The 26,305-nt window shown below is 36.5% G+C and overlaps 1 protein-coding gene across 1 annotated transcript; it reads left to right on the forward strand.

Annotated features, from left to right (window-relative positions):
• The first annotated feature begins 5,901 nt into the window (after positions 1-5,901).
• Positions 5,902-21,558, forward strand: LOC131640052 (PKS-NRPS hybrid synthetase cheA-like). The gene is made up of 6 exons (XM_058910465.1): positions 5,902-6,040; positions 18,842-19,485; positions 19,573-20,087; positions 20,166-21,026; positions 21,116-21,329; positions 21,400-21,558. The coding sequence occupies exons 1-6, from the start codon at positions 5,902-5,904 to the stop codon at positions 21,556-21,558; spliced, it is 2,532 nt and encodes an 843-aa protein (XP_058766448.1).
• Positions 21,559-26,305: the final 4,747 nt, after the last annotated feature.

Below are 26,305 nucleotides of genomic sequence, written 5' to 3' on the forward strand. Positions count from 1 at the left end.
TTACAAAACATGTCACAGAAGAAGGATGAATCATTCAAGGAGTATGCCCAAAGGTGGAGGGAAATGGCTTCTCGAGTCCAACCTCCCCTAATGGAAAAAGAACTGGTGGACATATTTATGAGCACCTTGCAAGGACCATACTACGACAAGATGGTCGGAAGCATATCTTCAGGGTTCTCGGACTTGGTAGTCATTGGTGAGAGAATTGAAGATGGAATCAAAAATGGGAAAATACAAGGGGCACCCTCAGGTTCCTATCACACAAAGAAGTCATATGACGGAAAAAAGGAACCCAACACTGTTGGAGCGATCCTGGTTAATCAGACACCAACACTACAACAGAAGGATCAGCAAAAACAACAGGGTGGCCAACGCCCCTGGAGGTCCAAGCCAAAACGATCATTCACCCTATTGCACATGCCACTATCTCAAGCTCTGCAACATCTGCTCAGTCAGAACTTGGTAACTCTGTTACCTCCATACTCAGCTCCGGCTAACCCCGCTCCCGGGTACAAGCATCATGCTAGGTGCGCTTATCATTCAGATAGTCCTGGCCATGATACAGAAGATTGTGGGCCGTTGAAGCACAAGATACAAGATTTAATTGAAGAAGGGCTCATTGAGTTCGAAGATCCTAGCAAGTCTAAAGCCATAAGTGGCTAGAAGGAGGATTTCTTAGATCATTAGTTTTGTTTTCATTCGCAATTTATTTCCGTTTGTTTAAACATTAGTCTTACGACATATGCTATGTACTTTACAACAATCATTAATGCATAGCTTTCGATTTTGATAGCCAATTTAAATTAGAGTATAATTTGTATATATCATGATTAAATACAAAAATTACAGTAACAGTTTTGTCTCTGAGTTGTGAAACTCCTGCAAAACTAAGGCGACACAGAACTTAAGATACAATAGCATCACAAACAAATAAAGATACTACAAAAAGTAAAAGGAATTATAAATTCTAACATTACCATCTCATTGGTTAACTTTGTAGTTATATTTTTCTCTATAGGAAAACACAGCTCCACCTCAAGAAAGAACCTATTATAGAAATTGCGACAAAAGTTTAGTGAAGAAAAAATCTAGTAGGACTACAATGGTTGATTTAGGAATGGTTTCTACTACCTGAGACAGTTGATAATTTCATAGATGTTTTTAAAGCATCTGGAAGAGTAGGACTTCCATCTCTAATGCATATAATTGGCAGCGATCATTTTGTAATCCTTTCGATTCTCGCAACATCCTAGAAAAATTACATCAATGGATCAATGTAAGTGGCAGTCTAGAAAATGCAGACAACACATAATTGTCTTTTGAAATTTCGTATAATTGTCATCTAGCATGACGAGAGAACTTCTTTCTTGTCTCGCAGAATTTCCAATATTGCTTACTGGAATGACAACAACATACAAAAGCTTATAATGAAATCATAAACATATATCCATCTCCTTCTTCACATGATTTTTCACTGAACTGAAATCATAAAGACTCAAAAGTCATTATGCGCAAATGGATCTTGTATGAAAAGTGAAGATATTGGATCTCAGATAAAAACTTATCAAGAAAGTGACACTTATAACACAAGCTTGACATAAAGACATGAACTTTTCCATTTCAAGTTGAAGTTGCAATTGAAGAACATGAACAACAAAAAGTATGCAGTATACACATTCACAAAACCATATGCCACTCAAGACTCATCAAAAGGCAGTCACCAAAATACGACCCATCATCATTATCATCATGTAACCAAACCTGCTCTCATCACAAACAATACATCATCAATATAATGCAACAGTATAAAAATAGATCCAACATAAAAGCAATATATCTCACTATTAGCGAAAGGCATGTTCATGTACTCAACAAATCGAAAGCTATTAAGACATAAATGAGATGAAAATTTCCATACCATCGTGTTATTCCTTCTACCAGATCTGCTCATGCTCTTTGTGCTAAGAAGAGAAAAAATTTCATCATTATGTTCAAAATCATCAATGGACTCGATTAGCAGCGCAATCCGTGGACTCGATATATTTCACAAAAACTTGATTCACGTTCTTCGGTTCTAGTGTTATGTTGAAAGTATTTGTGGGTAAATATTTTCTGTAATATATCGTATCCACAGGGATTGGTTAATATTGCTGCCGTTCTATAGTTGTTTATTTTGAGTTAGGAAATTTGGTTTGGTTTGTTTTATACTTCTAATAATATCAAAAGCAAATAATAAAATAAAAGTAAGTAAAGGACTTTGTGTTAACAAATAAAGAAAGATGTTGAGCCTTTAGGGTTCATCAACCTAATCCTATACAATTATCAATTAATTCCCAATAGAACAATCCTTTGAATCACTATCTTCACTTATCCTCAAATAAGATTCCATGTCTGCAAATCAAATTAGATAAACTTTTACCGGTATGAGATTCGATCTCTCCAAATATCAATATCGATAATAGTGATTAAGAACGATAATTATGAAAACCCAATCCCAATTCCATCTCTGCAAATTGCAATTGAATCAATATAGTAACCTAGGGAAAAAGTTAAATCCTTTCTTTCGATCAAAGATTCAACGATAATTTAAGAATAAAAACAAAGTTCCTTATTGATAATGAATTCAAATAATTGTTCACAGGAATTAATCAATGGTAATGTATAATCATAGGTTAACTACTACCTTAGACTCAACAAGATGGATTTAGCTCTCCATAGACATGAAAAACACACAAGAATTAATAGAAGGATTCATCTTCATCAATGGAATGTCTTCGATTGGTAAAGAATTGACCTTCAATTGTTATTCTTGGCTGCAATCTCAGAATGCTCTCCTAATTTCGCTCTTCACAAAGTTCTCTAACCACCTTTCTCTCTTGGAAGCTAGGGCTTTTAAACAGAATTTTTGGGCTTTTAACGCCGAGGCCGCGGCGCGGCAACGGGCTGGCGCGGCGCGCCTCTCAAACAGAGATGTTTTCGCGGCGCAAGGAAGAACTCTCGCGGCGCGACCTTTGCAGAAACCAACTTTTTCCTTTGCCTTTGAGACTTCAAGCTCTCTATCCTCCTCATGTTCTTCTTAAGTTCCAATTTAGCTCAAAACCTGCAACAATAACACCCACAAGTGATTCGATTTGCTTTATACATGAACTAAACTTATTCAGTTCAATTCTTCATAAAAACCTATGGATTCATCACATTTTGCATTGGTTTGGAGACTAAATCACTTCTATTAACACATAAATTTACCATTAATTTACTCCTAACAAACTCTCCCCAACTTAGAGTTTTGTTTGTCCCTAAACAAAATTACTTACCTCCAGCAAAGTTTACCGACAATCAAGCAACACGTTTTTCAAAAAGTTTTTCTCAAGTGGTTCAATCTAGCAACTAAGTCAGATACTCCTCTTCTACCTGCAAACTCAGAATATACACAAGAAACAAACTTTGAAAGCAAATTACCTCCAGAAGTTCACAACACTACACAATTATAATTGAATCAGCACTAATCACTCTCATCAAAAAGTATGATGAATAAAAGAGGGGTTAAACACTCATCCAAACAATTAAATCAACAAAGATCCATATCATATGTTCACCAAATTGCTCGCATCAAGTCTTGTGGAATCTGAGAATCAGAAGGTCTTTCTATGGTTGTAATGTGGTTTAGATTCAAAGAAAAGAAGATAATCAAGGGTTGTTCCTAATATAGGGAAGCATCCAATTCATAACTTATTTCTTTTTCTCTAAAACTCTACTTCCTTTACCTGTCCATCTTTTTTCATTCGTAGCTTGGTTTTTCTTTTTCACTTTTTTTTCAACAACCATTATATTCTAACGTTGTTACTTCTCTTTTTTTTTTTTTCAAGCTACGACTTTTTTATCTTTCACCGATTACCATAAGTACTTACTCTTCTTTTGAATGTGACTCTCCCCAACTTGGAGATCAACCTGTATTTAGATTATATGAATGCTCCCCTACTTTCTAAAATAGGTCAAAGAGAAAACACATCACCAAATTTTATGGTTGATGGTCCAAAACAAAACTTTTTATTGAGATCAAAACTCACCAGGTATTTTCCTTGGTGCATATTATGATGCTTATCTTGACCTCAGGCTCAAAGAATGGTTAGCAACGGATCACACTCTCACAGAAGCAAATAAGTTTTTTTCATTGGAATAGGCTAAAAGAACTCTCAGATTCAAACAAGTGCCTAAATCACTTTCACAGATTTCCACAAACGATGCAACAAACGGTTTAGCATGATACAAACACGTCAAAATAATTGATGGTCTCCTGCATATAGTAAACAATGGAAAGCTTTCCTCACAATGGTTAAGGCTAAGCTGATCCAATAAACAATGTACCATAAAGAACTTCTGACAGTATTTACTAACACCTTAAGTTTCATTGCACACATTAAGAGTTTGAGTTCAAAAATTCATACCTGCTTTGTTACTTATTGAAAAAGAAAGTGAAACTGAAAAATTTTGAGCATTCACTTCCTACCACTTTTCATACATGTTGCTTCCTTGTTGATACTTCGCTTGAGATTCCCGCTTTGTTATGGGACTACTTACTCTAACTGGGAGTACAAAAAAAACTAGAATTGAAAGAAACAACGAATTGCAATACTTAACATAACTTAACTCAAATAAAACAAGTCATAGTGACCACTGAGGTTCACTAGAGTCTAGATCAGATAAACAGAAAAAAAAACAGTCTTATCATCAACTCAATTACCAACACAAAACACTTTTTCACTCAAATCTCAAACAAACATGGCATCAATATCAGCCTCAATATCCTCCTCATTCTCCTGGCCTTGGTTATCAGCCCCAGCAGTACCACCTGCATCAGCACTTGTACCAGTACCTGCATCCCCCCCAACGGGAAAAGGGTTGGTCTCCGGCCAACCACAGTAAGTGAAGTAGCTTTCCCTGGTTGGGAAAGTTCTCTCTTCAGGAGCTACAGACAGGTTCCTGAATTGTTGCTGCATAGCATCGTGCAGAAAGATCTGGGACCTCTGATTTGCTTCAAACATAGCAGAATAATAATGATGGGCTACCAGAGGGTCAAAAGGGGCTGCACTACCCTGAGGGGGTGCTGCAGAAACAGAAGGTCCAGCTGGAGGAGGATCGGTTGCTTGATCCCTGTAGTATGGCTTTGCACAGAACCTGTCAATATAAACATCATCAATAAAAGTGTTAATAACGTGATGTCCCTGTCCAGGAATTTCCACTCCGGCTTCTTTACAAAGCCCCATAATCAATCCAGGTAGTGGCAACACACATTTGGCATTAATGCCATGTTGTGTGTCACTCAATGCAGCTCGGCGCAGCTCATTCGAAAGAATGAAGGCAACATCAACAGTGTTCTCGGTCATGATGGCGGTTATCAGGAATGCCAATTCGAGCGGAACCGTGGTAACATGTGTCCTCGGCCTGATGTTGTACAGGATCACTGATAAAATGCCCCTTGCATGAATGCTCAGATCCTTCCTGTTGTAGTGGGTTGGATTTCCTTGCCGGCTAAGCTCTGGTCCTCTCCCTGGAATACAAATTGTTTCAGACATCAGCTCCACAAGATTGACGCAGTTAGTTACATTTTGTCTGTAGAAACACCTCTCATTGTCCGTCAATTGGAGGGGTTCCCCTAAAAATTCATTGATTGAAGCTCTATCAAATGCCACAGTTTTTCCTCTCACATAGGATTGATATGTGTAGGCTACTGATTCATCGGTGGTTTTGATAGCGTTTGCATAGAATTCCTTTACTATGTCATAGTCAATGACGGTGTGTGGTTCGAACACACGTTGCCAGTTCCTATTCTCAAGAAAATCCCACATAGCAGCAAAAGGACCCCCTCCTTGTCCTAAGGGGACAACCACTTTCTCAGTTAAAATGGTGCGGGAACCCAGATTCTTGAACCTGTCTGCTTGGGCCCGACCTAGAAATCTATCAGCTTGGTTTGCAGTAGCACGGGATCCTCTAGGACCAGAGCTTGTGGACTTTGTGCGCACTCTCTTGGCTGGGTTCATCTGTAATTAACACCACAAATAACAAACCATAGATAGGGTTAACACAAAGTAACAAAAATTTTAAAAAATTTCTCCAGCCGCGGCGCGACTGCGGTTTCCCGCGGCGCGGCTGCGGCGCAACTGAGGGTTTCCTTCCCTGCACTGAACCTTCTTTGAAGGCCCTAACACCCTTAATCAGACCATAACAGAGCAATTGAACACAAAATCAATGTCTTTTACCCTAGGGTTCACACAAATGTCATTAAATTCCTAATACCTAAGATTTAGGGTTACCTTCAAGTGAAACAAACATGCTAGAACACAAGAGTAGAGAATGAGGAACATACCTTGCTGTAGATTGAGTAATGATGAGTGAGAGTTAACAAGATTAGTGGGCAGTACTGCAGATTCGCGAGATTTCGCTCTGAGGAGTTGGAGGTTTGAAAACACAGAATGAGGGGGAAGTGAGCAGTTTTCAAATTAAAGTCTATTTTCTATTTTCACCCTACCGCGGCGCGCATGGTCACTCCCGCGGCGCGCAATTATCTCTGTTTGGCGTCGCGGCGCCCCCAAAAGGTCCGCGGCGCGGTATTAAATTTTTTTTTTTTCTTTTTCTGCTTGCTTCCCCACTTCAATGTGTTATAACCCTCCTTGTGCTTATTGCACTGATTTGATGATAAACATATAGAAATTAACAGAAAAATTAAAAGGACGTACTTAAAATTAAAGGAACTTACTCTGTTGGGTTGCCTCCCAACAAGCGCTTCGTTTAACGTCGCATGGCTCGACGGTCGAACTCCTTTGACTAGGAGTTCAACAGGGAGATTGTGCATACTTCTCTATCAAACTCTCCCCCAAGATAGCTTTTTAACCGTTCTCCATTAACGGTCCAACTGTCTTTGGTCTTACCATCTTCAATAGTAATGGCCCCGTAGGGTTTAACTTCCTTGATTATAAATGGTCCTGACCACTTAGACTTTAATTTGCCTAGGAAGAGCCTGAGCCTGGAGTTGAATAGTAATACAAGGTCGCCTACCTTGAACTCTTTCTTTTTGAGTCTCTTATCATGGTACCTTTTCATATTTTCCTTATACATTTTATTAGAATCATATGCTAGGTACCTGAATTCCTCAAGTTCATGGAGTTGATTCTTCCTCTTCTTATATGCCAAACTATCATCTCTATTGAAGAAACGAAGGGCCCATAGTGCTTTGTGCTCCACCTCCACCGGTAAATGACATGCCTTACCATAAACCATTTGAAAAGGTGATGCACCAGTTGGTGCTTTGTATGCTGTCCTATATGCCCACAAGGCATCATCTATCCTTACCAACCAGTCTTTACGGGACTCGGACACTGTCTTCTCGAGAATGTTCTTGATTGCTCGATTGGAAATCTCTGCTTGCCCGTTGGTTTGGGGATGATAAGGTGAAGCTATCTTGTGGTTGATATGATATTTGTCCAGCACTTTTGCCACCTGTTCATTAACAAAATGAGATCCACCATCGCTTATGATCACTCTAGGCATGCCAAAACGTGTGAATATGTTACGATTTAAAAATTTTAGCACTGTTTTGGCATCCGCCTTTGATGTAGCGATGGCTTCAACCCACTTGGAAACATAATCCACTGCAACTAAAATATATTCGTTAGTAAAAGAGGGAAGAAATGGCCCCATAAAATCGATGCCCCAACAATCAAAAACTTCTACTTCAATGATGGTTTGAAGTGGCATCTCATCCCGTTTACTTATCCCACCAACTCTTTGGCATTTGTCACAACTCTTTGCATGGTGATGGGCGTCTTTGAAAATTGTTGGCCAGAAAAATCTGGATTGGAGGACCTTTGTTGCCGTCCTCCATCCATTAAAATGACCACCACTTGGTGAATTATGACAATGCCACAAGATTTGTTGGGCTTCTTCTTCAGTCACACATCTTCTTAGAATTCCATCCTTACCTATCTTGAACAAGTATGGGTCGTCCCACACATAGTACTTTGCATCGGCTAACAACTTTTTCTTTTTGTTCCAGTCAAAGTCCTCCGGTATCATACCGGTTGCTTTATGATTAGCCAAGTCGGCAAACCAAGGTCTTGTTTGTATTTCAAAAAGTTGTTCATCCGGGAATGTCTCATTTATTTCAGCTTCTTGGTTGGTGACATTTACATTGACCAACCGAGATAAATGATCTGCTACCACATTTTCTGACCCTTTTTTATCCCGGATTTCTATGTCAAATTCTTGTAAGAGAAGGACCCAACGAATGAGTCTTTGCTTCGAATCCGGTTTGGTGAGCAAATATTTTATGGCTGCATGGTCAGTATAAATCACCACTTTTGACCCAATGAGATAGGATCTGAATTTTTCAAGAGCATACACTATAGCTAAAAATTCTTTTTCTGTGGTAGCATAATTGACTTGAGCGTCATTTAGCACCTTGCTTGCATAGTGTATGACATGAAAAACTTTTCCTTTCCGTTGGCCTAACACCGCACCTATGGCATAGTCGCTAGCATCACACATGAGTTCAAAATGGTTGTTCCAATCTGGTGCTACTATAACAGGTGCGGTAGCTAGCCGTTCTTTCAGGTCATTGAAGGCTTTAACACAAGATTCATCAAAATTAAAACACGTACCTTGGTTGAGTAAATTACTCAAAGGCATGGCGATCTTGGAAAAATCTTTAACAAACCTTCTGTAGAATCCTGCATGACCTAAAAAGCTTCGTACTCCTTTGACATTTATTGGAGGTGGGAGTTTTGAAATTACCTCCACCTTGGCTTGGTCTACTTCAAGTCCTCTTGAAGATACTTTGTGTCCGAGTACAATGCCTTCTGTTACCATAAAATGGCACTTCTCCCAATTAAGTATCAAATTGGTCTCAATACACCTTCCAAGTGCCACGTCTAGATTGTTCAAGCATATATCAGACGTCTTTCCGAACACTGAAAAGTCATCCATGAATACTTCAATACTCTTTTCGATAAGGTCAGAGAATATGGCTTGCATGCATCGTTGAAAAGTTGCTGGGGCATTGCATAGTCCAAATGGCATCCTCCTATATGCGAAGATTCCAAATGGACATGTAAATGCTGTCTTCTCATGATCCTCTGGGTTGACTACGATTTGATTGTATCCGGAATACCCATCCAGAAAGCAATAGTAATTCTGCCCCGATAATCTCTCAAGCATTTGATCCATGAATGGTAATGGAAAGTGGTCTTTCCTTGTTGCTTTGTTGAGTCTCCGGTAATCTATGCACATGCGCCACCCGGTCACAGTTCTAGTAGGTATGAGTTCATTTTTGTCATTACGGATTACCGTCATGCCCCCCTTCTTTGGAACAACTTGCACCGGACTTACCCATGCACTATCAGAAATTGGGTAAATCATTCCTGCTTCTAGGAGTTTGATCACCTCTTTTCTTACTACCTCTTTCATTGTGGGATTCAGTCTTCTTTGTGGTTGGGCCACTGGTTTGAAGTCTTCTTCTAACATAATCTTGTGCATGCAATATGCGGGGCTGATACCTTTCAAATCTGCCAATACCCATCCGATTGCTGCTTTATTCTTTTGAAGGATTTGTATGAGTCTTGCCTCTTCTGTAGCATTTAATTTTGAGCTAATAACGACCGGTTTACTTCCCTCTTCATCTAAAAATACATACTTCAAATGAGTTGGGAGCGATTTTAGTTCTAGCTTCGACTCTTTCACTTCTTTTTTCAGCTCCAAATCCTCCACTTTGTCTTCTTTGTTAGATGTGTTGCCACCTTTCTCTAATTCTTTTAGAAACAACTCAATTTCTTTTTCTTCTTCTTGAGTGAGAACATTAAATGAATCAACAAGAGATCTCTCTAAGGGGTTAGAAAGATGAATTTGGCTTGCTACTTCTTCGGCACTTGCTTCAGTTACATCCATGCGAAAGCAATCATTCTTGTCTTTGGGTTGTTTCATGGCATCAAAGAGGTTAAAACATACCTCTTCATCTTGGACTCTTAGCTTCATTATACCGTCATCGATGTCAATCATCATCTGGGCTGTTTTCATGAATGGTCTTCCAAGAATGATAGGTGAATCTTTATCTTCTTCCATATCAATCACCACAAAATCTACCGGGAACAAAAATTTGTCAACTTTCACTAACATGTCTTGTGCAATTCCATATGGGAGAGTGGTAGACTTGTCTGCTAGTTGCAAAGTCATTCTTGTTGCTTTCATCTCAATATTTCCCAACCGCTTGACTATTGATAAAGGAATTAAATTTATGCTTGATCCGAGATCAATTAATCCATTCCCAATATTTTGATTTCCTATTGTGACCGGTAAAGTGACTCTTCCAGGATCTCTCGCCTTTTGAGGAAGGCGCGATATGATAGCACTACATTGTGCATCAAGTATAACAACCTCTTCTTCTTCCGGTCTTTTCTTCTTTGTCAAGATATCTTTCATAAATTTCGCATATTTTGGCATTTGGGCAATAGCTTCAGAGAATGGAATATTAATTTGTAGTTGCTTAAAAATTTCCATAAACCTGGCATATTGTCTAGCGTTGTCTTTCTTTGAAGGAGCATGAGGATATGGCAAATGTTGACTTGGAATCGTGTTGTTCGCCATCTTATCTTTAGCACTCCTTCTTTTTAATTTCTCCTTCTTGACTTCTCTACTCATATCTTCCTCTTCAGCCCCCTTGTTAATAATTTCATATTCTTCATCTTCTCCATCATGTTTTTCATCTTCCTTTTCTTTATCGTCTTCGACCTCATTAGTTTCCGTCTCATCCTTTCCACCTTTTTGTCCAGACCTTGTTACCACTGCTTTGCAATGTTCCCTTGGGTTTTCTTGAGTGTTGGCCGAGAAAGTTGCATTTGATTGATTAGTGGCAATCTGCTTAGCAAGTTGGCCCACTTGAGTTTCCAAACTCTTTATAGCTGCGTCTTGATTCTTTTGATTTGTCATGGACATTTGCATAAATTGTGTCATAGTTTCTTCTAGCTTTGATTGTCCTCCTTGTTGTGGTGGTGGTTGAGTGTACGGTTGGAAGGCTTGTTGTTGATACCCTTGATTCGGTGGCCTTTGTTGGTACCCTTGATTGTTATATCTTGGCGGATAGCCTTGTTGGTATGGCTGATTTTTATATTGATTCGGCCTTTGTCCTTGGTTATTATTCATGTAATTCACTTCTTCTTCTTGCACTGGTGGGCAGAATCCTGTTTGATGATCTCCCTTGCACAATTCGCACTTAGCAACTTGATATGAATTAGATACCCCGTTCAGCTCCTTGATTTGTTGTGGTAATTTAGACATTTGTTGTGTCAAAAGTTCCACTTGTGAAGTTAACAATTTGTTCTGAGCAAGTAGAGCATCACTGTTGTTCAACTCTAACATTCCGGGTTTCTTCTCTCTTACTGTTCGATCATGATTGCCTTGACGATCATTTAGAGCCATTCGCTCTATTATCTGAGTAGCTTCTTCAGGTGTTTCGGACATGAGAGAACCACCAGCTGTGGCGTCCAAAAGTGTCTTGTTTGTAGCTGTGAGACCGTTACGGAACATATGGATTTGATCAACGTCTGAAAACCCGTGTCCTTTGCACTTTCTCAACATAGCTTTATACCTTTCCCATGCTTCATTCAAAGATTCATTACTACCTTGAGAGAATACTGCTATTGCTGTTTTTGCTTCAAAGAATTGGTTTTGAGAGTAAAACCTTTCTAGAAATTTTTCTTCCAATGTGTTCCAATTAGTCATCACTGCTTCTGGTTGATCCAGGTACCAATCTTTTGCCTTAGATAACAAAGAATGTGGGAACAACCTCTTAAATAATGCTTCCTCATCAGCTTGAGCGACACCCGTAGTACCCGCTAACTCATAGAATCGAGTAAGATGCGTGTACGGGTCTTCATGGTCCAATCCGGCGAAAGGACTTGCACAAATCAATTGTATGATACCGGTCTTCAGTTCTGTCGGTCGCCCGTTGGCGGCAGTTCTAGCGAACTGAGGATTGAGTCTTGGACTATTAGCACATGGACCATTAGCTGCCATGTTGCCAACAGTAGGTTGTATAATAACTTCCGGTTCTTCCTCCGTGAATAGTTCGTGAAAGAAGAATCCTTCTTGCGACTCGTCAATAGTTTCAAGTTGTTGTGACGATGTCGCGGTTGCGTTGTCTCTTGTTCTTGCTATGTTTGCTCTTCTTCGTGCTTTGCTCTTTAGCCTCCTAGCGGTCCTTTCGATCTCGGGATCAAAAAGAAGTTGGTCACTGGGAACTTTGCTGCGCATACACGAATTTCTGCACAAACTAACAAACACGTGAAACAACCAAATCGAGAAAATAAAAATTAAAACTCAAAATAAGAACTATTGCAATGCGTGCAATATTGACACCAATCCCCGGCAACGGCGCCAATTTGTTGAAAGTATTTGTGGGTAAATATTTTCTGTAATATATCGTATCCACAGGGATTGGTTAATATTGCTGCCGTTCTATAGTTGTTTATTTTGAGTTAGGAAATTTGGTTTGGTTTGTTTTATACTTCTAATAATATCAAAAGCAAATAATAAAATAAAAGTAAGTAAAGGACTTTGTGTTAACAAATAAAGAAAGATGTTGAGCCTTTAGGGTTCATCAACCTAATCCTATACAATTATCAATTAATTCCCAATAGAACAATCCTTTGAATCACTATCTTCACTTATCCTCAAATAAGATTCCATGTCTGCAAATCAAATTAGATAAACTTTTACCGGTATGAGATTCGATCTCTCCAAATATCAATATCGATAATAGTGATTAAGAACGATAATTATGAAAACCCAATCCCAATTCCATCTCTGCAAATTGCAATTGAATCAATATAGTAACCTAGGGCAAAAGTTAAATCCTTTCTTTCGATCAAAGATTCAACGATAATTTAAGAATAAAAACAAAGTTCCTTATTGATAATGAATTCAAATAATTGTTCACAGGAATTAATCAATGGTAATGTATAATCATAGGTTAACTACTACCTTAGACTCAACAAGAGGGATTTAGCTCTCCATAGACATGAAAAACACACAAGAATTAATAGAAGGATTCATCTTCATCAATGGAATGTCTTCGATTGGTAAAGAATTGGCCTTCAATTGTTATTCTTGGCTGCAATCTCAGAATGCTCTCCTAATTTCGCTCTTCACAAAGTTCTCTAACCACCTTTCTCTCTTGGAAGCTAGGGCTTTTAAACAGAATTTTTGGGCTTTTAACGCCGAGGCCGCGGCGCGGCAACGGGCTGGCGCGGCGCGCCTCTCAAACAGAGATGTTTTCGCGGCGCAAGGAAGAACTCTCGCGGCGCGACCTTTGCAGAAACCAACTTTTTCCTTTGCCTTTGAGACTTCAAGCTCTCTATCCTCCTCATGTTCTTCTTAAGTTCCAATTTAGCTCAAAACCTGCAACAATAACACCCACAAGTGATTCGATTTGCTTTATACATGAACTAAACTTATTCAGTTCAATTCTTCATAAAAACCTATGGATTCATCACATTTTGCATTGGTTTGGAGACTAAATCACTTCTATTAACACATAAATTTACCATTAATTTACTCCTAACATGTTATTGGTGGTCGCGTTTCTAGGGGTTGAAATGATGTGTTTTGTTTGTCTACCGGATAATGCAAAGGTTCACAAACTATAACAAATAAAGGGTGAAATAAAAGTTGTATAACATTGTCTATTGGGTAAAGACAAAAGCACTCCACAATTTAAAAAATGTGTGCCATTTGAATGAATGAGACAATATCATTGATTGATTAATTCCATTGAATTAGCAAGTTATCGAAGTACCATTTGTTTAGTGCAATTTTATTTTTCATTAAAGGTATTTTAAGGTGTTTATATATATATATATATATATATATATATATATATATATATATATATATATATATATATATATATATATATATATATATATATATATATATATATATATAGGGGACGACTCAAGTGAGAACACTTGGTTATTATGAGAAATGAGAACAATGAACCGACCATTAAATTTTGATTTTGTTGATTTTAATGGACTGGATTGGTTTCTCTTTCTAGGATCTTTAGTATTTATTTTAAATCAACATAGAAAGAGAACCAATTCAGTCCATTAAAATCAACAAAATCAAAATTTAATGGTCGTGATTCATTGTTCTCATTTCTCATAATAACCAAGTGTTCTCACTTGAGTCGTCCCCTATATATATATATATATATATATATATATATATATATATATATATATATATATATATATATATATATATATATATATATATATATATATATATATATATATATATATATATATATAGGGAGCGTATCCGGTGAGAACTGATATCTTTTGTGAGAAATGAGAACTATTATAATCAACCGTCAGATTTAATAAACGTTTAGGATTTAAAAGTTTCAAATAAATAACACCTTACTCAATCATTTTGTGATACACTTATAATTTAAAAATTCTATAAAAGGATATTATTGCCAAAAATAAATTTATTGTGATTATTATTCATTATAAATATCCTTAATATTTATTTAGGATATTATGATAAAATATACTTCAATTATATTTATTATTATTTAGAATAAATATTATCTAAACTATAAATATTTTTCTAAACTAAAATAATAAATTTAAAATAAACTTCTGAAAAATAATATTAAATTTAAACTAATTATAAATATAAATTACTTACTCATCTTCTTAATATTAAAATTATTTTTATATAAAATCATGTCATATAGTTTAAAAAAAATATATCTTAAAAAATTAAATTATGATTCAAAGAGTGATGTTTTTTTAAAAAATATATAACTTAATTTTATTTTAAAAACATCACTTTTTAAATCATAACTTAATTATGTAAACAGTTTTAACATTGTATCTCGTATTTAAATAATAGAATCATATTTTTTCACAATTTATTTTGATAAATGACTTTTCCTAAACATACTATTTACACTAAATAAAACTCACAATATATTAAAAACAATTTAATTATTGCAGTAAATTAATATTAAAGTATTAAAAATATTATTTGAATTTAAAATTAAGTCTAGAATAATTTATTTAAGAAAATAAATTCTAAAAACTATAATTTTAAAAAATATGAGGTACAACGTTAAAATAGTTTTTTAATTAAATTAATTTTTTAAGATTGATTTTTTTAAACTATATGCTATAATTTTTTATAAAAATATTTTTAATACTAGAAAGATGAGTAAAGAATTTGTGTTTTTATTATTTTGTAACTAATACTATTTTTAAGAAGTTTTATTTTGAATTTTTTCTTTTACTTTTAAAAAATATGTATACTTTAAATAAGAAATACACTTCAAGTATATTTTATGATAGTATCCTAAATAAATATTTAGTATATTTATAACGAATAATAATCACAATAAAATTATTAAGTATATTTCTTTCGAATTTATTTGGATAAATAACTTTTTCGAAAGATACTATTATAAAACTAAACAAAACACACAATATATTAATAACAATTTAATTATTGCAATAAATTGTTATTAAATTTGATCATTGCATTTTGATGCACATTCCTCTATGTTTTTACTTAGGCATTTCCATGGTTTGTTTCGTTTATTTTTATATTCTATGATGTTTTTATAATTTAGTTTATTTGTGCCTTTATTTGATTTTCGCACTTTATTTTCAGCATTAGCCGTCTGCACTAAAATGATCATAACTGGAGCTCCGGAAATCAGATCGACGCGCTCTAATAATCGTCAGAAAGCTAAGAAAAAGAGCTACAATTCTCGTGTTGGAGTCGAAGTTAGATTCGGAACTCATATTTTCCAGAATTGTGTTTGAAGCTGCATCATTAGTTTTATTTAGTTTTGGATCGTTAGTTTTGGGCCTGGGTTATGTTTGTTTGACCCAGTTGGGTTATGACCCAAATTATTGTTTCTCCCATTTACCTAGGTCTGGCCGCTAATGTTCATTGTTACATTTTTATTATTCAAGAAATTATGAGTCAAGCTTGTACGAATTTCATAAAGTCAAAAAAATCCAAAAAAATTCCCAAAATTCTTATTTGTCTTAATTAGATTAAATTTAGTGTTCTTATATTTTTATGAATTTATTTTAATCGTTTTTCTTCTTTCTATTTGTTTCTGCCTGTTTGGGACATAGTTGGTATTTCTGTGTTTGTTGATAACATGGCTGAACAAAGAATCTTAAGGTAGTTGACTGCCCCTAATGTGAACTTATGCATTGAGTATCCTGATGTTGATGTACCTTTTGAATTGAAATCTGGTTTAATACATTTGTTGCCTAGGTTTAATGGTTTTGCAGGTGAGGATCCGCATAAGCATCTGAATGAATTTGAGGTTATGTGTTGTTCACCTTCCAAACCTTCACTAGAGGATATTGTCAAAGAAATGGCTGCAAATAATTTTCAGTATCAACAACAAATAGATTCTACTCTTCAGACTTTGCAAACACAAATTGGACAACTTGCCACTTTATTGAATGCCATGCAGCAAGCTCAAGGATCAAACCAACAACCCTTGGAAGAGCATTATGTTTTTCAAATAGAGTTGCTTTCTAAAACTGTTGATGATACTTGTACTGATTTGCTTGCATCTGATTTTCCATCACTGTCTGATTTTGATGATGTTTACTCATGTTCTGATTGTACTGACACTAATATTTGCGTTGTATGTGCTGAGATTGATGCTGCCTTGCAAGGTAACATATCTACTACAGGTGAAGTTGTTATCGATGAATTTGTTCATGCAGCTGATACTCTTGACATCCCGGCTGCCCCAAGCACTCCTTTCATTGAGCAGCCACATTCCCCTGAGCTGAAACCAATTCCTGAAAATATTAAACATGCTTATTTAGAGATGAATGAAATGTTGCCGGTTATAATTTCTTCTAACCTTGATTTTGATCAAGAAAATAAGATTTTGCAGGTTTTGAAGAAGCATAAGAAGGTGATTGGGTGAACTTTGACCGAAATTCTCGATATTAGCCCATCTATGATTTTGCATAAGGTTTCAATTAAAGAGGAAGATGAAACAAAAGTAGTGAGGCAGCCCCGCAATCTTTTGATCTCCGATGTTGTGGAAAAGAAGATCACGTGCCCATTCAACACTTTTATTTATCGAAGATTCTTCTTTGATCCTGGAATAAAAGGCGAAGGCACTAATAAAAATTCCAAGTTCAATGGACATTACCCGAAGCTACTTCATGAGAGTCCCACTTTGGAAGAAGAGAATGTAGAAGACCCCTCACTGAAAAAGGCTGCTTATGTGATCACCTATCCTCCTTGACTACTCGGGTGTGTTCTTTCCTTTTTCTCCCTCTTACTTTAATATTTATGTCTTTTTATTGAGGACAATGTATGTCTTAAGTGTGGGGAAATTTGATCAGTGCATTTTGATGCACATTCCTCTATGTTTTTACTTAGGAATTTCCATGGTTTGTTTTGTTTATTTTTATATTTTATGATGTTTTTATAATTTAGTTTATTTGTGCCTTTATTTGATTTTCGCACTTTATTTTCAGCATTAGCAGTCTGCACTAAAATGATCATAACTGGAGCTCCGGGAATCAGATCGACGCATTCTAATAATCGTCGGAAAGCTAAGAGAAAGAGCTACAATTCTCGTGTTGGAGTCGAAGTCAGATTCGGAACTCATATTTTCCAGAATTGTGTTTGAAGCTGCAACATTAGTTTTATTTAGTTTTGGATCGTTAGTTTTGGGCCTGGGTTATGTTTGTTTGACCCAGTTGGGTTATGACCCAAATTATTGTTTCTCCCATTTACCTAGGTCTGGCCGCTAATGTTCATTGTTACATTTTTATTATTCAAGAAATTATGAGTCAAGCTTGTACGAATTCCATGGAGAACTAATTCCTTTGAGACAATTTGTTGTATTCAGGTTCCGACCTTGAGGTTATTATAATTATAATTCAGTTCTATTCCTTTAAATATTAATCTATGTCTCTTGTTTGCTTAATTCGATTTGCATAGACTATATTGATTTAATTCGATTGGTTGTATGATCCTAACTATAGTCACGTTATCGTTTGCTTAATTCGTTATCGTGTCCGTTTAATTCATGTTTGCTTAATTCATGAAACTTAATCCCGTTTGCTTAATTCGGATAATAGGAACATACAACTTATACTATCAATTGCGCTTGTCAATGAATATTATGATCGAATAGGAATAGATAATCCGTTTAGGAGGTTGGAATTACAATAATCAATGATAGATAGGAACTGAATCAGCAAATTGTCGTTTTAGCTTATTTTATAATCACTTATTTTAATCTCTTATTTGCTCTATTGTTCATAAATCGATCTAAAACCATAAACCCCAATTTTATTTATATTAGTTAATAACTGATCCGCTGTCGCGCGCAGATCAAAAACGAGCTGTTTTGAATAAAACCGTAGAAAGCGACAAGGAAAATTATACCCCGTACCCCAACGTTTATCCCAATACCCCTACAATTTTTAAAAAAATTCCAATTTTATCCTTTTTTTTACTTTAAACTTTTTTTTTTATTTTTTCATTTTTACTGTTTGTACGGACGAATGAGGGTTGGAGACTGTGACGTTGCCTAAACCGGATATCCCAAAATGCAGAATTTCGGTTAGTAAAATCCAAAACTGGACAACCCAGGGGTGGGTGTTCCGGTTCGTTTTTTTTCAATTTTCCTCAACCGGATATCCCCTTTGTGGGTATTCCGGTTCCTTTTTGTTAATTTTTTTTAATTTTTTTAATTATATATTAAACTAAATTAATTTTATATATTTAGGTGTGGATCCTCCTTTGAAGAAATGCGATGTAACTCAAACATGTGTGGATACAACTGATGTTTTTGTAACTGGTCAAAAATTTGCTACAAGAGAAGAGGCGATAAGTTGGATTAAGGAGGTTGGAATCAGGAATAAAGTGACAGTTATAATAGCTCGTTCAGATATCAAAACAGGCAAGAGAGGAAGAAGTGATAAATTAGTATTTGGTTGTGATAGAGGTGGAAAATACAAAAAAACAGATAGCGAAACCCAAAGTGCTAGTAAGAGATGTGGTTGTCCTTTCAAAATTAGGTCAACACTGTCGAAATATGGTTCTGGATGGAAGATCGATGTAAAATGCGGAGTACACAACCACGGCTTACCTGATAGATTTGAAGGTCATGCTTTCGTAAGTCGACGAAATACAGATGATAAGCAACATATTGTTGATTTGACAAAACGCCATGTTCCACCAAGACACATATTATTGTCATTGCAAGAGCGTGACCTGGAGAATGTCACTCGGATCACGCAAATATACAAACATAAGAGTAAGATACAAAAATACATAAGGGGTCCTAGAACAGAAATACAACAATTGCTCAAGTTGGTTAAAGAATCAGGTTATGTTTACTGGAGTAGGAAAAAGGATGAGTCAGAAGTTGTGAGAGATATTTTTTGGGCACATCCAGAATCAGTGAAGTTGTTGAATATGTTTCCTATTGTATTGATTATGGACTGCACATACAAGACAAACAAGTACAGGCAACCGTTGTTTGAAATAGTTGGTATGACATCAACTAAATTAACATTTGCTGTTGCATTTGCCTATATGGAATCTGAGCAGACAGAGACTTTTTGTTGGGTATTGGATAAGTTGAAACAGTTGTTTATCAAGCAGGATAATTGTCCTCAAGTAATCTTGACTGATAGAGATCTTGCTTTAATGAAAGCCATTGAAACAGTATTTCCAAAGACAACTAATTTGCTTTGCCGATTTCACATCAACAAAAATGTGAAATCAAAGTGTAAGGAACATGTTGTGGATGATATGCGAGAAACAGTGGAGAAAATGTGGTTTGAACTGATAAAGGCTGGTGATGAGATGGAGTACCATCAACGGTTGAAACAACTTGAGGATGCATGTGTTGACTCCAAAGGTTTTATTGATTATGTGAATGATACATGGTTGACACCGCACATACATCGATTTGTCGAAGCATGGATCAATCAAGTGTTACATTTGGGCAACACCACAGCAAATAGGTATGTTTATGTGATTTTATCGACATTGTTTCTTTATATTAATATTACAAATAATTAGTTGTTTTGTTTTATTTAAAGGGTGGAGTCTGCGTATTGGAAACTTAAGCAAATGTTAGAGAATAGCTTAGGTGATTTATGCAAATGTTGGGAGGCTATGAATGACAATATCAAGATACAAGTCGGCAACATTATAGCTTCATTTCAGAAGAGTTTTTATGAAGTTGAGCATGCACATACTAGTCCTTTTTATTCAAATTTGTGTGGTTCAGTATCAAGAGCTGCATTGAGGCAGATTGTTGAAGAGTGGTTGAGGATTGACATGGTGGGTACCGATACGCAAAAGTGCGGATGTACTCATAGAAAAGTATATGGGTTACCATGTGCTTGTGAGTTAGGGAGATATACATTGAGTGGTGATGCGATACCAATTGAGGCTATTCATATTCATTGGAGGAAACTAAGTATGGAAGGAAATCAAGATATAGATGCAGATGATGGATCAGAAATAGACATGACAAATGCAATCGATGAAATTTGGAAAATGTGGAGGTCATTAGATGTTGTCGGAAAAAGAGCATTAAAAAGCAGAGTGTGTGAGATTGCTTATCCAACTACAACAAAGATGTGTCCACCGCCTGAAAAAATTAAAACCAAAGGAGGGGTTAAGAAAAAAGGGAAGAGACCTGTGGGGTATGATGTTTATCGTGATCCTTCAGGATATGAGTATGTTGATCAAGCACATTCGAGTTCTCAAAAATCTTCAAAGAGGTTATATTCACAACTATCCCAAACCTCAAAAAATAGAGAATTTGATAAATACATTGTACAATTTCCAGATTACATCAGACCGTTTATTGATGACATTGTTGATGTAAGAGATGATGGAAATTGTGGGTTTAGAGCCATTGCATCTTTGCATGGTTATGGCACAGATGGATGGTCAATGGTTCGTCGGGATTTGGAGAAAGAAATTATAGGTCCTAGAAGCAAGTTGTATGAGGATTTATTTGGTAAACGCCTTGCAACAGTGAGATCATCGTTGGTGATATAAATTTAGGACAACAACCACCAAATAAATGGATGACATTACCTGAGTTGGGCTATGTAATAGCTAATCGGTATAATGTTGTTCTCGTCGCTTTAGGTCACCTTAGTTTGAGTTACTTTCCTATGACGAGTGTACATTCACCTAATGCATCCATTTACTGCATCGGATTTGTCAATGGAAATCATTGGGTTCAGGTAATTAGTAACACAATTTTGGTACATTCAATCCCTATTTGAGTTTTTCTGATATTTATTTTGTGTGCAGGTAAACATGAATGAAGGATTCCCGTTGCCACCTGTCACAACTGATTGGAGGAAATATCGCACAAAAGATGCAACTTCTTGGATGGTAGGATTAGCCGGGCGGTTACAACATTGGCAACGGCTTATGCCTATACTGCCAAAATATGTCAGCTTAGATTGATTTTATGATATTACAACATTGGCATTATTTAGTTTGATTTTATGATATTAAAACATTGGTACTATTTAGTATGATTTTATGCTATTGGATTTTAATATGTTGACAAATGGATTATAAATAGTTAATCTCAAACTATAAGTCTTATAATAATACAGACGTCTACAAGTCTCATAACAATACATAAGTCTCAAACTAAAACATAAATATAAACATAAAATGTGACATCAATCAGACTCATTGTCATAAGTAATTGGACCTTCCCTAGGTAATGGTCCGCCCTGTGCAAGTCTGAGTGCTCTAAATATCTCCAGAAACTGTTCGTCTTCAGGAACAGCCTGATGACGCTGTAAGTAATGATGAAGCTCATGAGATATATATGATAATCTCGGGTCTGACGGTCCTTCGTCATAGACAGGCACTTGTACCTCCATCGGCTCATCATCATATGCTGCTCTCAAACAAGGATGTGACACCGTATAATACCACGACAAATAATCATCGTCTGTCTCGTATGGCATGGTGGCAAAAGCAGCTGGGGGATCATCGTGGGATCGGGTCACCTGCAACACACTCTGCATATATGTAGCCCACTCAACATCCACATCAAGTGTGTCTACATTAGGAGGAGTAGTCGGTATGTACTGTCTGTATCCAAACTGACGCAAGCATCTGTCAGGTAAATATAGAACTACAGTACCAAACCACTTCAAACCACCCCGATACAAACAGATATCATCAAAAGGACGGTGCACCCGATGATCCTCAAAAGGGCGCCAGACAATATCGTGAGGAGTCAACTGATCTAACACAGCTCGGATGTCAGCCACTTTTTGTGTCCCCTGCCTATATTCCCATTTCATCTCCCTAGCCATCGGACTATCAATGCCACATAACCCAGAAGTACCTCTCTTTCCAACAGTTGGAAAGTACTCATGAATCCAACACTGAAACAAAAGTAAAAGTTACTATTATAAATTAAACTAAATTATAATAAACTAAATTAAACTAAAATATTAGATATTAAGTATAATTAAATAATAAGTAAAATTTTGAACCTGAAGAAGAGAGGCATAACCGCCAAGCTGCTTGCATGAATAAAATGAGGCATCCCCTAAGTATCTGTACAGAGTAACCAGTGCAGCTGCCCCCCAGCAATAGCTTCCACAAGTATCCAAATCTCTCAAAAGTGGAAGATATTTTGCCTCGACAAGAGTAAAAGTCTTGTCGGCAAGAATGGTACAACCTAATAGCAACATCATGTATGCTCTCATAGCGCTTGTAAAGTTATTCGCAGCTCTTTGTTGCTCAAAAACTTGCTTCAACCAATCCAATTTATAGTAAGGACCCCTTACAGCAGAAGCCTCTGTAGTTGCATCACTCAGTGAAACACCAAACAACTCAACAGCTAGATGGATAGCATCATAATCGGTGACAACAACATCGGGGTCAACCAGCTGGCCCCTAACCGGTACATGAAGAAGACAAGAAACATCGTCTAGCGTGATGGTCATCTCGCCGAACGACATATGAAATGACGATGTTTGAGGATGCCATATCTCAACAAAAGTAGATAATAGATGCGTATCTACCCTGGCCAAACTAGTATGCTGCAAAGATGACAGGCCAGATGCAACTAACCAATTTTCCATCTGCCTTGGGAGCATTGTCGGAACCCATCCTATTAATTTGCTGCCATGTGCAGCAACCTTTAAGGTCAGCTTTGGTCGTCTCTCTTGAAAATAATTTGTAATATATGTTAATATATAAGTACATGTAATTTAAAAAAACATTTAAGAAAATATTTATGTACCTCGCCCAACCATAAATGACAGGCAACGTGGTTCTGATATCTAACCAATAAAGATGTATCAGTAGGTCCTCCGGGAAATGCCGGATGCTGCGGACCAACCTCAGGTGCAGCTCCCTGCTGTCCCTCGCCATCAGCCTCTCGACGTTGTCTTCCTCTTTGACGCATTCCGTCGATCGCACCTCCTCTTCTTCGAACCACTAAAAAAAAGTTAACAATTAAATAAAATGTTATTAAAAATAAAATATAATATTAAAAAAAAACTAAAAACGAAAAAAAAATAGGAATCGGATACCCCAAGGGTGGGTTATCCGGCTGAGGGTAACAAGAACCGGAAACCCCATTGTTGGGTTATCCGGCTGAGGCAAAAAAGAACCGGAAACCCCATCATTGGGTTATCCGGCTGGTAACGAAAAGAAACGAAAAGAACCAGAAACCCCATAGCTGGATTATCCGGCTGAGAAAAAACTTTGGAAAAACTTACTGTTTGAAGGAAATATGAACCGGAACTGCAGAGGCTGGGATATCCGGTTTTGGCTCAAAAAAAATTCTCTCCTCTCCAACGCTACGTAACTGTAAGAATGAGTGAAAAAGTTAAAAATTTTGTAATTCTTACTATTTATACAGGGGTAAATTTGTCCGAATTTTTTTTTATAGGGGTATAGGGATAAAAGTAGGGGTACGGGGTATAATTTTCAGCGACAAGTGACTCGCGTATCGTCTCTCAAGGACTCTTAGTTATTACTAACTGAAATCGAATTGGGGGGGTTTGGTTTGGTGGTCGAATTAGAAAAAGTGCTTAAAATAAGTGATTCTAAGAATAAGCTGTTGTGAAAATAAGTGATTATTGGATAAGCCAATCTACCGATTCAGTTCCTACCAATCATCGATTATTATAATTTCACTATCCTAAGCGGATTCCATTCCTGTTCGATTATAACATCAATCAACAAGCGCAACAACATTATCAGAATTATATTTCCCGTTTGCCGAATTAAGCATTCAGTTAAGCATACAGCGGATTAACGATTAAGCAACGATAAAACGCAAATAAATTGGAAAACATAAATCAATCGAACCAAACAATCTACTCGACGAATAATCAGATTAAGCAAATGATAAACACAAAGTAGAATTGAAGGAATTGGAATTATAATGCAAAATTATATTAATCTCATAGTTTAGGAACCTGAATACGGAAGATTAACCAAAAGCGATTAGTTCTCCATAGCCATTCGTACAAGCTTCGATTTTTTCGTGAATAGTGATACGTGAATAGTGTTTTCGGCTGCTAGGGTCTAAGGGAAAAACAACCCAACCGGTTTACAACTTAACCGGGTCGACCCGACCCATTACAAATGACCCAAACACTAAAATAAAAAGTGCTACAGCTTTAAATGCAAAACTGGGAATTATCGGCTCCGAATCTGACTTCGACTCCAACATGAAAGTCGTAGCTCTCTCTCTTAGCTTTCCGGAGATTATTAGAACGCCTCAATAGGACTTCTGGAACTCCAGTTATGATCGTTTCCATGCAGACTGCTAAAGCTGAAAAATAAAGTGCGAAAATTAAATAAAGCTAAAAATAAAATAAATTATTAAAACATATTAAAACATAAAAATAATCAAAACAAACCAAGGAAATACTTGAGTACAAACATGGAATGACGTGCATAAAAATGCACTGATCAAATTCCCCCACACTTGAACTTTTGCACTCCGAGCAAAATGAAAAAAAAAACAAAGAAAACACAAATACATCAACAGTTACTCATCCTAGGCTACAAATCTTCTTCGGGTAAGTTTGCATCGACAGGTACTAATCTTGCACACTAAGGATATCTTAGGAGCACTAATCCACAATTATGCAGACATAAGCCTCCTAAATACACAAACCAATTCAAATCATATTATTATACCATAGCCTAACTTACTCATCCTTTTTTGCTCATTTTCATTCAGGCGCAATCACATTAAGCCCGTTATCTCCACACACTTATAGCAAGACGACCGATTAGTGACTCTGATCCTTTTCTGCATGGGGTTCTGGTACTTACGTGGCATAACCCTTTGTTTACTCAGTTGTAGTTGCGGGGGATCGGACCGTAATCCTCCCTACCAAGTTCAGCACCAGAAACCGCTGAACCAACTAACAAAGAGTCTTGAAATCTTTTTTTTGTTGAAGGTTCCACAACCGTTGGGTTAAGTGACCGGGTGAGGGTCACCAAACTTAGAAGGTGCATTCCCTTTTTCTTTTTCTTTTTCTGGAACACTCACTTATATTCATCGGCTTCCCTGCGTAAAGTGTGTGAGAGATGGTGCCGACTGCTGAAATAAACTACTCAAGAGCTGTCAGAGAATGAGAATTTAAGGCTAAAACATAATAAAAAATTCAAATCAATTTCCATATGCAGGAGACTTACGGTGTTAAAACGATACTGATCTTGTGAATTTTTCCCAAGTCTCTGCAAACTCGACTCAAATCAGTCTATAGCCTAAAACTTTCAAAAAGATGCATTTTTATTTTTTTAATATTTTTTTTATTGACTGAAATTAAACAAAGTACTAACAAAAACAAAGAAAACGCATGATTCCCTCCCCCACACTTAAACTAAGCATTGCCCTCAATGAAAGGACATAAATATAAAATAAGAGTGAGAGAAAGGAAAGAACACACCCGAGGGGTTAAGGTGGAATGTAGCTTTCATGTCTGGTGGTTTTGGTGGAGGCCTTCCTGCACTACGAACACATGAAATAGGAAAAAGTAAATAGCAAGTGAACTTGGATGTTAGTAAAAAATCTGGTGGCTTAGGAGGAATAGTCTGCACATATGGTAAACCTGCAATAACAAAAGTATGAAAAATAGAAAATCCACATTTAGCTTGTGAGTCAGATAAAATAGGTGGATGAGATGCACAAATGGTGAAAGATAACTCCATG

Source organism: Vicia villosa, unplaced genomic scaffold, assembly GCF_029867415.1.
Source record: "Vicia villosa cultivar HV-30 ecotype Madison, WI unplaced genomic scaffold, Vvil1.0 ctg.002913F_1_1, whole genome shotgun sequence".
Classification (NCBI taxonomy): Eukaryota; Viridiplantae; Streptophyta; class Magnoliopsida; order Fabales; family Fabaceae; genus Vicia; species Vicia villosa.